The sequence below is a fragment of the Miscanthus floridulus genome, chromosome 19, assembly GCF_019320115.1.
Source record: "Miscanthus floridulus cultivar M001 chromosome 19, ASM1932011v1, whole genome shotgun sequence".
Lineage (NCBI taxonomy): Eukaryota > Viridiplantae > Streptophyta > Magnoliopsida > Poales > Poaceae > Miscanthus > Miscanthus floridulus.
Genome location: NC_089598.1, coordinates 101,811,544 through 101,827,430, shown reverse-complemented (window position 1 = coordinate 101,827,430; position 15,887 = coordinate 101,811,544). Strand labels below are relative to the sequence as shown.

General features: G+C 46.4%; 2 protein-coding genes across 2 annotated transcripts; both read right to left on the bottom strand.

The window, feature by feature from the left end:
* Positions 1-349: 349 nt before the first annotated feature.
* LOC136527770 (2-oxoglutarate-dependent dioxygenase 33-like) lies at positions 350-4,344 on the bottom strand. Its single transcript, XM_066520609.1, has 12 exons — positions 4,061-4,344; positions 3,517-3,632; positions 2,671-2,789; positions 2,528-2,591; positions 2,382-2,449; positions 1,890-1,948; positions 1,659-1,812; positions 1,530-1,549; positions 1,242-1,288; positions 853-933; positions 674-763; positions 350-560 (listed from the first exon to the last, which is right to left on the bottom strand). Exons 1-12 carry the CDS (start codon positions 4,092-4,094, stop codon positions 432-434), a joined length of 981 nt encoding a protein of 326 aa, XP_066376706.1. The 5' UTR covers positions 4,095-4,344; the 3' UTR covers positions 350-431.
* Positions 4,345-11,427: 7,083 nt separating this feature from the next.
* Positions 11,428-12,004, bottom strand: LOC136525281 (uncharacterized). The gene has a single exon (XM_066518283.1). The coding sequence runs from the start codon at positions 11,986-11,988 to the stop codon at positions 11,428-11,430; it is 561 nt and encodes a 186-aa protein (XP_066374380.1). The 5' UTR covers positions 11,989-12,004.
* Between the last annotated feature and the right edge of the window lie 3,883 nt (positions 12,005-15,887).

The following is a 15,887-nucleotide window of genomic DNA, read 5'->3' as shown; positions in this document are numbered from 1 at the left end:
GCGCCTACGGGGGCGGGGCGAACAAATGGGGATGAGGGCAGGGCGAACGTATGGGGATGGGGGCAGGGTGTGCGAATGGGGGCAGGTCAGGCATCGAGGTGAGCTTGTTAGGCGTGCGGACGAGCGTCCGATGGAATTCATCCCCATCGGACGTCCGTGCGCTAGCATTTCCCCTAAAATTTAGATCACTAACTCTTTGTGAGGCTCCAAACAGGTGGTCTAAAATTGTATCTAAAGTTCAGTCAACCTCACAAAAAGGGCTTTAGTTCATTAGACCACAACTGGTCTAAAGTTTAGTTTAGACCATGGAATCCAAATCAGGCCTTAATATTCTCCAACGACAAGTATATAAAGAAACATGTTTATATAGATGAAAAATAATGTGCCGTTTGCCATACAGATTTATTCCTCCACATCTGCACCCAGCAAATTTACATGACAAAGTTCGTCAATACTTTCTGAACCAAATGCTCTCCGTACACAACCTTTTCGTACTTGGCAGCACCGCCGGTTTTCTCCCGGCAGAACTCAACAGGCTCTATTACAGCATCAAAGTTTGACTGCACCATTGGTTTCAGGGGGAGGAAATGAGTAAGACAGTAACCATGTTGACATGAAGTTACGAACGCACACCTGTGTGTGTGTGAGAGAGAGAGAGAGAGCATGTGCGTACCTCATAGAAGAACGCAACAGATACACGGTAACGAGGGGAATTGTTGACAACTCTGTGAAGTGTGGGCTGATATATTCCATTTGTCCAAACCTGAACCCAGAAGGATTACATATAAGGGTCTGATGTTGTGAAACAATCAGATGCAAATAAATGAGCAAAGAAGCAAGTAAAGAAAAAACCTTCAGCATGTCACCAATGTTACAAACAAAGGTTCCGGGAATTGGTGTTGCATAGATCCACTCACCAGAGCGATTTTGCACCTGATAAAACACCAAAGAATTTACACAGTTTTTCGTGGGTTTCACCCAGTAAAGATCTAATTCCTAGAATGGGAAGATAGGATGCATAAAACAAACTTGAAGATGCAGAGTGAAAAGTATAGTAGCATCTCAAGAGTGATTATCAAATCAAGCTATCATCTTGGGTACTAATTCTGTTCTCTTATTAGCATAACAGAAGAAACTGGACAGACAGTTTATGAACTGGTGCAGAGAAAAGGAGGCATAAAGAGTAACATGTGATGTGATGAATAAATACAAGATATGCATGAGACAGAAGAAACAAATACCTCAAGGGCACATATGTCATCATCCTGGTTAACCAGTGTTAGAAGTCCTGCATAACCAAATGGGGAAACGATCTTAAGATTTTGAGAATAGCCTCCACCAATCTTTGGAAACAATAACAAATATCGAGAAAACATGTGGCTTCCTTAAGAGGCAAGTAGGCAACAAAACCATGGTATTGTGTTAACGGGGTAACAGTAGCCTATATTGATCACAAGTTATCATCGTCCACAGTTTCACATATGGAATTTTTTTTTCGCAATAAAAATTCTTTGGAGAGATGTACGAACCATAATCTGTATGAGCTCCACTGGATTTGTCATATAATGCATGGAACACAAAAGAAAAGCAGTGAGAGCAAGTAAACATAATTGCCAGGACAAACTACAAAATAGCAATGGCTGACATTTACTGATTACCAGCCAGTATCAGTGCGCTGCTCTTCTGGAATATCTACTGGATAACCAATCAACCTTAACACCCAGAAAGGATCTCCAGCTGTTTCCCCTTCAAAAGCATCGATCGCCCCTCCCAAAGCCAAGGCTATACCTCGCATTATCTTTCTTGAAATATCTGTAACGAAAAATGGTTTAATGAACACTGTTGGTGATGAACGAAGATGAATGTTTAGAGTAGGCTGAGAAGTGGACCTCTACATAAATTGATATAGTTTTCCAGCAGTACTTCAAAATTTGATGGGTATTCTGGCCTGTATGAAAGGCAAGTGATTAGTTACTTCAGTAGAAACAACATATCTTTTTAGACTATAGGAGTGATATGAATTTAGTAGCCACTTATAGGAAAATCATCTATTGATATTTGATACAGCTATTGTTTCAGTACTACTCCATCTGACGAATGGTGAAGAAAATCTGCTTGACAGATGGAACGTAGCGTGTCAATGCTTACTAAGTTATATGGTAAGGCATGTTTGCACTTTGCACTTAGTTCATCATACATTGGTATTTTTTTAAAAAAAAAATAAAGATGTATGTGTAAGCTCATTTTATATCTTCCTATTTTCAATTTTTAATTCACAAGACCAGGCTAGACTTAAACATACTTTTCAAGAGATGCAGACATTTACGATGCTTCAAGATGTACCTTAAGAACAGAGATGAAGTTGGAATTTGGAAACATACCATAAGTTAGATCCTTCCATTGGTTTAGCGAGATCTCCATATTTGCCAGGTTTAATAGGAGTATAGCACTGCCATATTTGTTCTCAGGGTTTAGCTCTGAACAGCTCAAAGCACAACATGGAAACAAAAAGACAAAATAAACTTACATCGATTGCTTCATGCATATCAGGCTTACCCTTGGTAATATTCTCCCCTAATCTTTGATACCCTCTAAAAATAAATAGTCAGAAATTTCCCAAAGACCAAACATAGAACCAGAAAGTAACAGGACATGTTTAAGCAACCACACCTATATCCACTCTGAGGTGTCATCTTAATTTTCAATTTTTCCTCATAAGGAAGCTGAAAGAATTTGCGGGTTACATTCCTGACTTCCCTCATCAGCGACTCGTCAATACCATGGCCTTTCTGTTAACATCATACATGCAGCATTTTCCTGGGTTAGCTTTTACAATAACAGATTGTTTAAAGATTCAGCTTTTTTTTTCACTGAACAAAAAAGAAAAGCCAACTGTGCATATGCACCTATGGCAAGACATGGTATGGTATGAACATCCCGTAATTTACAAGATCCTACTGAAGTAATCCAGCACATACCTCCTACATTGTTAATGCTAAACATCCACATTTTTATATCAAACAGTCTACATAAACATGCTTTGCTGATAAAAAAAAAATCAAACTGGACTGTTCGCTATCACAAAGTTGACAAGTCACTGTTTCTGGTCTTTGTTTCAATGTTGAAATACATCTGCATCGTTATTCGTTAGTGAAAAGCAACATACCCCAAGTCCCCAAAGGCCCCAGCTGATGTGATTCAACAACAACAACAACAACAACAACAACAAAGCATTTAAGTCCCAAACAAGTTGGGGTAGGCTAGAATTGAAACCCATCAGAAGCAATCAAGGTTCAGGCACGTGAATAGCTGTCTTCCAAGCACTCCTATCTAAGGCTAAGTCTTTGGGTATATTCCATCATTTCAAGTCTCCTTTTATTGCCTCTACCCAAGTCAACTTCGGTCTTCCTCTGCCTCTCTTCACGTTACTATCCTGACTTAGGAGCCCCAGCTGATGTGATTAGCTTAGAGATTTGAGGTGGGTTTGCTGCTATCAGAGAGTCATCGAGTGATTACCACATAGAAGAATCCGGCCTCCTTGCAAGCATCGTCCAGCAACCGGACAACCTGCAGCAAATCCTTGTCGTTGGCCATGCTTGGATCATCAATCTTTTCGACAAGCGGGCTGATATCTGGCAATGGTAGGAACGAAGATACTCGTTATAAAATCGAGAGCTGGAAGCACAAAGAGAGGGCGAAAGACACAAGCTGCTGCATCTACTGAAGCGAGCGGGAGTCAAGTATATGAATCAAATCCTTGAGGAGCTGCGTCCCTTCGCTTGCAGAAGTTACGAGTACTGCTGCGGCAGGAGGCGCTGACTCTGAAGCCTGATGCCCCGCGGTATGGAACATTCAGCCCAAACGGGCATCTCAGATTCTTGAGGTTGAGGATGGGAGGAAGGTGTTACAGAACGATGGAGGTGGAAATGCGGGGAACGAAATTTGGGTGCCTCAGCGCAGAGCAGAATCTGATCCGGATACCCCGAAACTTGAATCTTTGAAGATAGAAATCGCATCCAGAGAGCAAATGGAATCAATTGAAGAATTAATTAAGGCGTACCGATCAAGGGGATCGATTTGAAGTCGGAACCCATGGTGCGGACTGCAGAGAGAGAGGGAGAGGGAGATTTGGAGATAAGCGACGACGCTGATCGTGGGAGCGAGCGGCGATGGCTGGCAGTGGCAGCACTCCCGGTGCGGTTAGCAAGGAGTGGGAGCAAATTGCGTGACGGCTTGTGAACAATTCTCAAGGAGTAGCTCTATTTTGCCTCAATCAATTATGTGGTGTGGTGTGACGCAGGAGTTGTTTGTGGCGTTCTGCTGTTTCGTCGCTGCCAACAAATTGCACTCTCAGGCTCCCAACGCTCCACGGTGTTGTGCTGCCCTTCATGTCATCCTGACTATAGCCAGGGCGGACCCAGCACTAGGGCAGCCCAGGCCATGGCCCTAGTCGCGGCCCATGTAACAAGGAGCAAGTCTTCACTTTTTTTTGGCCCATCAATCCATCGTTCCATCAACAACACAGGCAGCGAGCAAGTGAGCACCAACGGAGACAGAGTGAGAGCCGCTCGGCCTTGGCGAGTCGCGCAGGCGCAGGGGAGGCTCCACGGCCGGCGGCTCCGCCAGTGCGCACCGGCGCGGCGCTGGCTGCGCCCAGCCGGCAGCCTACGCTCACCGGCCCTCCGCTCCGCCTCCGCCCTCCGGCCTCCACGCTCCGGCTCCGGCGCTCCGCGGCGGCCGGCGGCGTAGCCTCGCCCCCTCCGCTGTGCGCTCCGCGGCGGCGCGGCCGGCGGCTCCTTCCTCTGTTCCTCACTTCCTCAGCCAGTCAGCCGGGTGCCGGACTGTCGGGCGCCCGCCTGCTGACCGGTGAGCCTCCTGCCCTCCTTCCTTGCAAGTTTGGATCTGACCGGTGAGCTGAACAGTTGAATACTTATGTGTTCATGCTCATCAAATGTCAGCGTAAATCATTTGTTCGTTTCAATTAGCATTTACAAAATGAACATTCAATCTAAGATTTGGCCCTAGTCTTGGTCAATTCCTGGGTCCGCCACTGTAGTAGCTTCGCAGCCTGTCGGGGTGCTTGGAGAGGCATCCATTGCTCCATCTGACAAAAGTTCAGAGCATCCATTTAAACGTGAGTTGGAAACAAAATCGAGAGGCCCTATCACGCATTTGCCAGAAATTCATGTCCTTGGTACCGAAAGGCAGAGATAGAGCCGTTTTTGCTTCACTGAAAAGGTATGGATGATTTGTTGGGAGAGAAAAACACTGTTCGTTCATTGAAAAAGTACGGCTCATAAGACAAGCGAACAGAGCCAATAAAGGTGTGTGGGTTAACAGGCTTGTATGCCTGCGTTGTTGCTGTCCTCACTTCGAGCTCTTAGACGTCAGATTGAATTCGTTATTTATGATTGAGGACGTCCGTCTAGACGAACCGACCTCGACCTGCCCGCGCCGCCCGTTCGTGCCACACGCCCCCGCCCGCGCATTGCAATCTGCCGCCGTAGCCCGACACCGGACGTTGTCTCCCGGTGTCAAGCGGCTCGCACCCCCTCCGAGTGTGTTCTCCTTCTCCGTCCATTCTCATGTCCTAGACCTAGCTAGAGGCTAGTGCTTGGACCGGTGTACCCTAGGAGCTGAGTGCCAGGTGCGGTGGCGCTGTAGGCAGGATCCAGTTATCCAAGGCCACTGCTGAGGTCCGTGCCGCCGATGAGATCCACACCGGCAACCTCCGCGCCACTTCGTGGCATCGAGCTCCACGCTGGTGGTGTCGAGCTCTGTATGTTTCATGCGTTTCAGATATATGTTTCAAATATTCCAAATGTATATTGCAAGTGTTTCATATGGATGTTACAAAAGTAGATGGTGGTGTTGCATATGTTGCAATGGTTGTACACGTATCTTACAAGCTTCTATTCCCAATGTTTCATCTGTTTTTTCATACGTCTGTTGCAAATGTGTTTATTTGGATGTTGCATATGTTTCACGCATATGTTGCAAGTGTTTTATCTGGATGTTGCGTATGTTTTTTCAATGGTTTCAAGTGTTTTTCAGGTGTTTTTGCAAGTGTTTCAGATGCATGTTTCAAGTGTTTTATCTGTCTTCAGACGTATGTTGCAAGTATTATAACTGGATGTTTTAAAAGTAGATTAGGAGTTGCATCTCCCTCCTCGCCTTGGTGTCTCCTCCTCCTTCCGCCGCTGGCTGGGCATCCGCCGCCCTTTCCCTCTTCTCAATGTTGGTGATGTTCGGGAAGGCGCGGGCCCGGTGAGGGCGTGTGAAACAGTACGGAAAACGAACTAGACACGGGCGTCCGGATGCCCTGTCCATTCGGACGTCCAGACACTAGCAAACCCGTTATTTATGTGTTCTCATAGTTAAATTACCTAAGGAAAAAGTTCTATACACTCAGAGCACCTTCGCGAGCAGTCCCACCCGAGAGCCGTCGATGCATTGGTGCTTGATGGGCTCTATTGTGTGCCGCGAAAACACTGGGCTGCAAGATGGACCAAAAGTTGTATGTTGCGTATAAGGGTGAGGAAACATTGTCGAGGATGAATCAACAGCGGCAGAGCCGTGCTATACGGGGATACTGTACATCATAGGTGCAGAGATTTTTTTTTTCAGTCTGTTATGTGAGCACAAACGTTTGTTTCTCTCCACACAACGGGGCAAGGCTATCACCGATTTCTTTGCTCCTGCTCCTTTCTCCCATTTTGCTACTACTAGAATTCTCCGCTCTCCAACCTTGGTTCAAACCATGGAAGATGATCTAATATCCAATACCACCACATTTAGATAATATGATTCAATACAAAACTGACTAGAACAGAGTTCAAGAGGCAGCAAAGCAGGAGAGTTGAGGATAGGAGGAAGAACATAGACTAGCGCGCTCTAGAAGTTCTAGATGTACAACAAGGGAAGCTTAAACGACGGAGGAGAGAAACACCGGAGGAATGAGTCGGTCTGGTTATCTGGCTATGATAATCATTCATGCCTTTCTCAGTTGCCCGTTCTCTACTTGTAGTCCACACAGACAAAAGTTCAACTAGGCCATAACCCACAACCCATATGACAGCCCAAGCATAGGTAATCTCTCAAAACATTTCTAGCAGGAGCTCTCGAATCACTTTTGATTTGAAAGTTCCCCTATTTTTGAGGGTCCTGATTCTTCAGCGTCCTCAAATCATGACCCATACTTCTATTTCTCACCCTTTTCAAACATATACTCTGTAATTTATATACTTGGCACTACATCAATTCAAATTAATATTAGTAGTTCATGAAAATGATCCGAATTCAAATACTACAATTTAAATTAAAATTAAATTCAAATTGATGTATTGACCATTTGGCCGCTACATGAACATAGTGTAATCCATCTGTATCAATACAAAACACAATGTCATTGATTGGCTGCTCCAAGTCTCCAACTAACAGCTACTAAAAACAAACAATGCACATAATACACAAAGAATGGGCCGAAAGAGTTCAACCTTGACAATACCATGATAGCAAATATTTCACAAAAAGAGCACGAGATTGTCTCCGACAAATAGTTCATGTGCCAACCATCGATGGTTCAAATGGCTACATACACCGCATATGAGCTTATACAAAAACGCATGACTAGTAGACCACTAGCACCACTACCAGAGCTAGTACCACCATTGAGGACAGCCATCTTCCCTCATTGCTAATACGCATGTCCACACATCAGGCTCCAAGATGCTAACATCACAAAACATTCAGCGTGTTCGGCTGGTACGGTTTTGGCTGGTTTTGGATTATTTTGGATGGTTGAATAGTATTCTGTGAGAGAGAATAAGCTGAAACAAGCTGAAACAAACGGAAACGAGCTGGGACCCTACCAGCCGAACGGGCTGATTAACTTTTGTTCTTGCTCCCACATCAACTTGTTCTTCTTGTGTGCAAGCTTAGGGCTCATCTGGTGCGGCTCCTGCACCGACTTCTCCACGAGCTCCAGCACCGGAGCCGGCGAAGCCACACCAAACGCAGCACCCAAGAAGCGCTTCTGGCGTTAGATGGGGTGGAGCCGGAGCCCCTTTTCACGAGTGGAGCCAGAGCCCCAAATATTGGCTTACCACACGGGCGAAGCCCTGCCAAACGGGCCCTTGTGATGGGGCATTGCCAAAAATCGTCGCTACTATCGACATCTAAAAAGCAATTTGGTCAAACACTCAAACGTGATTCACGCGGTAGCGTGGACAGATTCAACGCCAGTTCGTGACTGCACCTAGTACACGGCTACATGAGTAAGAAGGCCAAGCGCCCACCAACCATGGCCCAACTTCCAGCCCATTAGCTCAAGTGCCCAACACATCAACATTGGACGTGACTCGAGCTCTAATCCGCGGTCTCGCTCGTTCGCAGAAGGGGTCGCTACGCATGTACTTCCTCCGTCTTAAATTAACGTTTGACTTTTTTTATTGGCCTCTTGTGTTTGTACCCTTGTTTTGTATTGAAATTGTGATTTTGCCCCTATTTTTTTGACTTTGTGAATTTACCCCTACTGTGCCGTTCACGAAGCACCAGTTTGCTCCTGCTCCGTCATCCACCCCTAACGGTGTTAAACTTTGTACAAAAGGACATGAATGCCCATACGATTTTACCCCTGTTTGTTATGCCTAATTGTGATTTTACCCTGATTTAGAATTAGACTTTTTATTATATGCTGACAATTGATTAAATTTGGTCAAACATATTTGACACAACTTGCAATTATTTGAACTCAGATTTAATATTGATAAATATTCAAAATTTTGGGACCAAAACATTCATAATGATGACAGATGTAACGAGCCGTGTGCACGAGCCGGCAGGTCGGCCCCGTGGTGGCTCCTCGATCTCTGCCCTTGGAACCAAACTAGTAGAGTTATATACCAAGAACAAATTTGATTAGGGTCGACTAAAATTTTTACATGCAAAATTCAGAGAAATTTGGCAAAGAACAGAGCTACTCCAATCAAACACAAGGCTCTGCTGAAGTCGTTAGCTGGCTGCTCTGCTGGCTACTCCAATCAAACAGCGACGCCGGCGGGAACTGCACAGCGGGCGGGGACGGAGCTCCGTGGGTGGCCGGGGATCCAAGGGAAACTGTAAACCACCAACTTGAACAGCTCCTTTCATGGACACGGTAAAGGTGTTGCCACTCCCTTTTTTGCTGCAAGTGCAATTCAAAGCTGAGTCAGAACTGGAAACCAAAATGCACTTACGCACAATAATTTGTACAGCCTACAAGGATGATACAAGTTGCAGCACACATTGTCTAAGTTCTTCCTGAGTGCAAACTACAAATGATGAGATGAATAGGACAAGTCACATCACACCCCACAACAGTTCATATGACAGTTACAGTCATAGAAAGTTAAATTTACTCTGTTGGAAGGGCAGGACCAGTAAATTTCCATGAGCAGGGACAAACTAATAGATGAATAATCAGGGAGCCAAACTCAATATTTCGGAATTTAATGGCTACATTTTCTATACACATATATATCAGCACTACAATTTTATTAGAAAAGTAAACAATTCTTACCAGACAATGCTATTTCCACAGACCAAAGCAATGCAAGCATTCCAACCTACATGACATGAGAGATTATTGAGGTATTCATGGCTATTAAGATTACAGGATTATATGGTAAATGTTGACAGCAATTTCATAGCACTAGAAATGAGCAAGGAGTAAGAACTCATGAAAGGTAGATTAAAAGGCATCCTATGGGTGCAGCTAAATACCAGGTTACACCATTAACTGTCAACTGCTAAACTTTTCATCTAAAAACTTCCTGCACCAAGAGTTGTTAAAACTTTTTTTTGGCTAAACATTCCCTAAACGAGGAGTCCTAAAATTCAAAGTAAAGAGAGAGCTAATATCATCATCAAGCAGCACATATGCTTTATATCTAGGACCAGGAGTTAGGAAGAAAAGATCATATGAAGCCACCCAAGACCAATGCAAAAGGCTCTGACAACTGGGACTCTACCTTCTGCAACCGATCAGAAAGCTAACACTCTAAAACCTTGTTTTCTAAGGGATCTGTTACTTATTATGCTCCTTTACTGTGATAATTGTAATTTCAGTAAGTAATAACGCAACATTTCAGGGAATTGGGAAAACTGAAGTTCGTACAAAACAGAAAACTGGAAATCTGGAATGATGTGTTATTGTACAGAACTAAAGTAGTGATAAGGAAATAATTTAACATGAATGATTGTGTTGCAGATTAGCAGCTCTAATAGCAAAAGAAAAGTGCAAAATCTTGGCTGATCTCAATTTCAGCGTGTCCGATACAATACACAAACCTACAAAGCTAGACCATCAGAATTTTATTCAAATATATTTTCCAGCATTTACAAGGCCCTTTCTGGCTCCTAAACAGTCATAGATAATCTGAATCAGTTGCAAGCTGCAACCAGAATGATCAAATATTCAAATCTGCAGTTCCACTGCAGATGATGTAGCTTCCTTTTTTTTATAATAATGATGTAGTTTTCAATGGCATGAAAAAAGATATAACTAAAGGAAGAAAGGTCTTACATTCAGATGGTATAATGGATCCATTTAGTTGGCGACTTAGCCCCACAGCATAATCACACATGTCGATGATTTCCTACAAAAAAGAGGACAAATCAATGCAGTACCAACTGACCTATTCAATAGTGCTGCACATATGAGAATGACATGTTTTAGGCAAAGTTGCAGTTCTTACAGATATGGAAACAGTAACGAAACCTCATAGATGATAATGTAGTATATATAAATTAACATCCTAAAACAGAAACACAAAGATGAGCTGTGAAGTGTGAACTCAGTGATGGTACTTTTCGTGAGCACAATAAATGGTGTGCAGATTGTAGACAATGCACTAGAAGCAATCAAGCAAGTATGATCCTACCTGAACCTCACCGATCCCTTCAGGAAGAATTTTTCCCATCTCAAGTGACACAAGCGTGCCAAGGTGATGGAGCTTTGCTCGCAGTGCATCACCGATTTGCCTAACAATCTCTCCCCGCTTTGGAGCAGGAATCTGGACACATTGGCAATGACATTATGATTTATGAGCACATTGATAGGAGTAAGATTTTGGAATCAAATCACTTGATGGATGGAAAAGTTTTTAGCAATACTACCCAGTCCCAGCAATGAACTTATGGTGTCGTGTACCTTGTTGACATAACGAAAAACATATAGATTCCAAAATCTGATAAACCCAAACAAGCATGGAGTCTGAAATTGCAGTATAAATTCTAGTTCACAGATGCAGACCGTACACTAGAGATCCGTGTTCCTGGATCAAATCGAGAACCCATATCACCTGGAATGATCCAAATCATGGAACGGAAGTAGAAGAAAGGCCCTAGATTTGATTTCCGTACGTACCTTGGAGGTTGTGTAGCTATTTACCGACCAATGCAGCTAAATCCCCGGCAGACTGCGAGCCAGGCGGCGAAGAGGATTGTGAGGAGGAGGAGATCCTCGAGGATGACCATCCAGAGCTGCCGCCTCCACGTCCAGGCGGGTCCGGCCCGGCCCCGGTGCGAGGCTCGGTCCCTCTTGGGCGTGGTCCGCGCGGCGAGGTCAGCGTCCCTCCGCGCGGCCTCCTCCTCCACGTGTGCCTCGACGGCGAAGACCTCGTCCGCCTCGCGCGCGTCGTCGCCCGGCGGGAGCGGCAGGCGCAGCGCGAGGCGCGGCATCTCGTCCCGCATCCGGGCCTCGGGGAGGCATCGCAGGCGGCGGAGGAAGAGCAGGAGCTGCGACGCCGGGAGGTGGGGCGCCCGCGAGATGGCGGCGAGCGCGAGCGGCGGGGACAGGAGCAGCGCGTGCGCGCGCCCGGCGGCGGTGTGCGTGAGGTGGCGGTGGTGCGGGAAGGAGGGAGGATGAGCCACGCCGGGGGAGGGGAAGGAGGGAGGAGGAGCTGCGCCGCCGCCGGCAGCTGCGCCTCTGCCAGGCCGCGAAACCATGTGCGGGCCGCGACTTCTCGTCAGAATGGGGGCCCGTTTAGTTCGCCCGAATTCGGGCGAGGAGTCCAGAATTGCACAGTAACTCGGCCTTCTTAACTAAACAGGCCTACGAACTTTGGACCGCCCAAAATCGGCCGTGGACGTATACCCCCGACGACGACGGCCCCCATCCTCTCTCGCTCATTCACACTCCTCAGCCACACTCGCAAACCCTAGCGCCGGGTCCCTCTCCCGCAGCACCGCTCTCCGTCTCCCCCGCCGCTCCTCTCGCCGCCTCCGCTCCAATCCACCGTTCCACCGCCAGATCCACCCCATTGTCGGTCGGATCCGTCGCGTCCGCCACCGGATCGACCGTGCTTTACCCCGTCGTCGGCGATGGACGGCTTCAACGGCGATGGGAACGGCTCGGAGTTCAACGTCGGCGCATCCGGCACCGGCTCCGAGTTCGATCTCGCCGGAAACGACAACGTCTCCGACTACTACGACGGACGCCGCACAAGGAACCTCTTCTCCCTGGCGCCGCCGGGCTCCGGATCCGGTGACTACAACTCGTACACCTCCGTGCCGCCTCCGCTCTCGTCGTCGACCATCCCGTCCCCAGGTGAGCTGCGTATGTCTGGCCTCAACGTCAACGGAAGCGAAGGTTGGCCAAACATCGACGCCTACGAAGGCATCCTTCGCTCCGGCGACCAAGCCGGCGGCATCGGCAGCAGCCGGGGCCCCCCTCCCGTCCGCGTGCCTCCCTGCAGCGGTGGGGTGCACACGGCTCCTGTTCATCGTCAGCACCGACCTGCATCTAGGTCGCGCGGTGCCCGTCGTCGCGGCGTGGGTCCCGCAGTGGCCGGCGACAACAACCCTCCCGTCTCGGTACATCTCGCTTCTCATTTGCACGTTTTGAATCGACGTTCTGCCTTTGTGTTTACATTTTTCCGTGCCGTGTTCCATGCCTCCATTTGTAATGCTTACTTTCATACGAGGTATTGTTCATGCATTGCTTGTCCATTACAATGTCCACAGAATGAGATAACCAGAGCAAAGTGGAACAAAGATGATACTAAGAAGTTTTGTGAGATTTACTGCACCCAAATTGATTTGGGTAACTGCAAGAATGGCAACATGACCAAATGGGGTGGAAAGATGTCCAGGACAGGTTTCGAGCTGCGACCGGTAAGCTTCATGACAGTGAGCAGTTCGGCCATAAGTACAGACAGCTGAAACAACTTTGGCTTTTCATCGAGGACCTTCGGCACAAGGCCACAGGCTTGGGAAGAAGAGAAGATGGCTCTGTGGTTGCTTCTGACAAGTGGTGGGAAGACCATTGCAAGGTTCATGACCTCTGTAGTCATCTATTGTTCCTCTGTGGTTCGCATCTTTTGTTGATTCTGACAGTACGGGGTTTGTTGTTTGCAATGCAGGGGAAGCAAGACTGGATGGAACTGAAAGATGGATGGCCAGAATACATTGATGAACTGGACCGCATGTTCGCTGGAGTTGCCGTGAACGGAGAGACCTCATTTGTTCCTGGGGTAAGCCGCCGCCTTCACTACGTTAGCAGCGGCGAAGACGAAGCAGATCATGATCAGGTCACCCCTATGAGCTGTGCGACCCCAGTCAGTTCTGGAAGCAAGAGGAGCAGCAGCACTCGCAGCGATGCATCATCTCCCAGTAAGAAGTCCAAGAGTGCAGCTGTTCGGTCCATGGATGCCAACATGAGCAGGTTCAACTTCAGTTATGAGAACAGGACCGCACTAATGCAAAACTGCTGGAAGGCGAGGCAGCAACATGTTGCGGCTCTTGATGAGGAGAAGAACATGAAGAAAGAAGAACAGAAATTGGTTGCAGCTGCAGCAAGAGAGGTTGGGGCGCACAAGATTCAAGGGCTGTGGGTTGGTGTCATCAATATCTGCAAAGATGACGATGCCAGGACTGTCTTCCTCGAGACACCTGTGGAAGCAAGGCTTGAAGTCATTAAGCACTATGCTGGGGTCGGAAACTAGAACCATCTATCCATGCATTTCACCTAAAAGTGACTGTAGTTGGCATGATGAACTATGTCTTTTGTGTGTGCAGATCATTAGTCGTAGTTGAACTATGTCTTTTATGTCCGAGGTTGTGATGAGGAACAATGTCATTATGCCCTTAATTTGCAGCATGGTTGTTAAACTAAGTTCTGAAGCACATTTTTTTTATATTGATTGCCTGTGTGAGGTCAAAAAATGTTTGAATTGAGGTAGCCTTGCATGAGTATAGTGGCTACCAATAGTTTTTTTACTGACTGTCTGTCTGTTCTATTGCAATGGCCAGGAAGTTGTTCATCAAGTTCATGCTCAAGTGGATGATGACGACGACTGGTGGGAGGAGTTTTGGAATATGCTGCTAGAAGATGATGATGAAGCAGCATTTATCTATGGTACGTATGACTACGCTATACATGTGGACAAGTATTGCAATAGAGCTGAGTATAGGAAGCCACAATATACAGGTGAGGAATGGGTACAAAACAAGCTTGCCAATCAAACTGCCTGCTACAACATGTTTAGAATGAGTCCCCAAATGTTTTATAGTCTGCATAGTTTGTTGAGTACCAACTATGGCCTCACATCCTCAACCAAGTCTACCTCTGTTGAGGCTCTAGCAATGTTCCTTTGGATACTGGGGGCTCCACAATCAGTTAGGCAAGCAGAGGACAGATTTGAGAGATCACTAGGCACTGTGCACAACCTTTTTTACAAAGTCCTCAGCAGTGTGTTAGACCTATCTGCCGACATCATTAAACCTAGGGACCCAGATTTTACAACAATGCATCCTAGGGTCCAGAATGCTAGGTTCTATCCTGAATTCAAGGGTTGCATAGGGGCAATAGATGGCACTCACATTCCTGTGGTCGTGCCAAGTGGTAAATTTATGCAGCACATGTGTCGGAAGGGCAAGACAACCCAGAATGTCATGGCCGTTTGTGACTTCGACATGGTCTTTACTTTTGTCCTTGCTGGCTGGCCTGGATCGGTGCATGACATGAGAGTGTTAGATGATGCACTCACAAAGTACAGAGATTTCTTCCCTAAGGCGCCTAGAGGTACACACGATGCTGCTAGTTCAATACTGTTGTCTAATTGAAGCTTGTTAAACTTACAGGTACTTACTGCTGCAGAAAAGTACTACCTGGTGGACTCGGGGTATGCAAACCGCCCCGGGTTTCTGTCTCCTTACCGGCAGACCAAGTATCACATCCAAGACTTTCAAAACGCCCCCGAACCACAAGGTATTAAGGAGACATTCAATTATGCGCATTCATCTCTTAGAAATGTCATCGAAAGGGCGTTTGGAGTGTTAAAGATGAAGTGGCGCATATTGTTTAACATTCCGTCGTATCCATCTGAGACACAGACACATATAATAGTTGCATGCATGGCGTTGCACAACTTCATCAGGATGAATGGTGACTTTGACAGTCACTTTGCTATGGTAGACAGCAATGTCAACTATGCGCCTGTTGAAGCAGCTGTGGATCAACCTGAGACAGAGCCTGCTCCAGACAGTGCGGACATGGAAAGCATGAATGCATTCCGAGACAGGCTGGCTCATCATTTGTTTAATAGGTCGTGAATAATCTGAGATTGAGATGTAATTTCTTATGTACTATGAATGTTTGTAACAATTTTCGGCGGATTTGACTACATTTTACTTGAGTTTTTCAATATGCAATAAAGTGTGTCCAGTTATAGTTCATGCGATTGTGCATGCAAAATCTGGCAACTCGACACAGTAACTGCGGTTCATGCGATTGTCCATGCAAAAGTGTGTGGAGTTGGCAGATTTTGGGGGTACACAGTAACTGCAGTTACAGTTCTCTTTGGGGGTGCAAAATCTGCACATTGCAGTATGCAGATTCTGGCTAC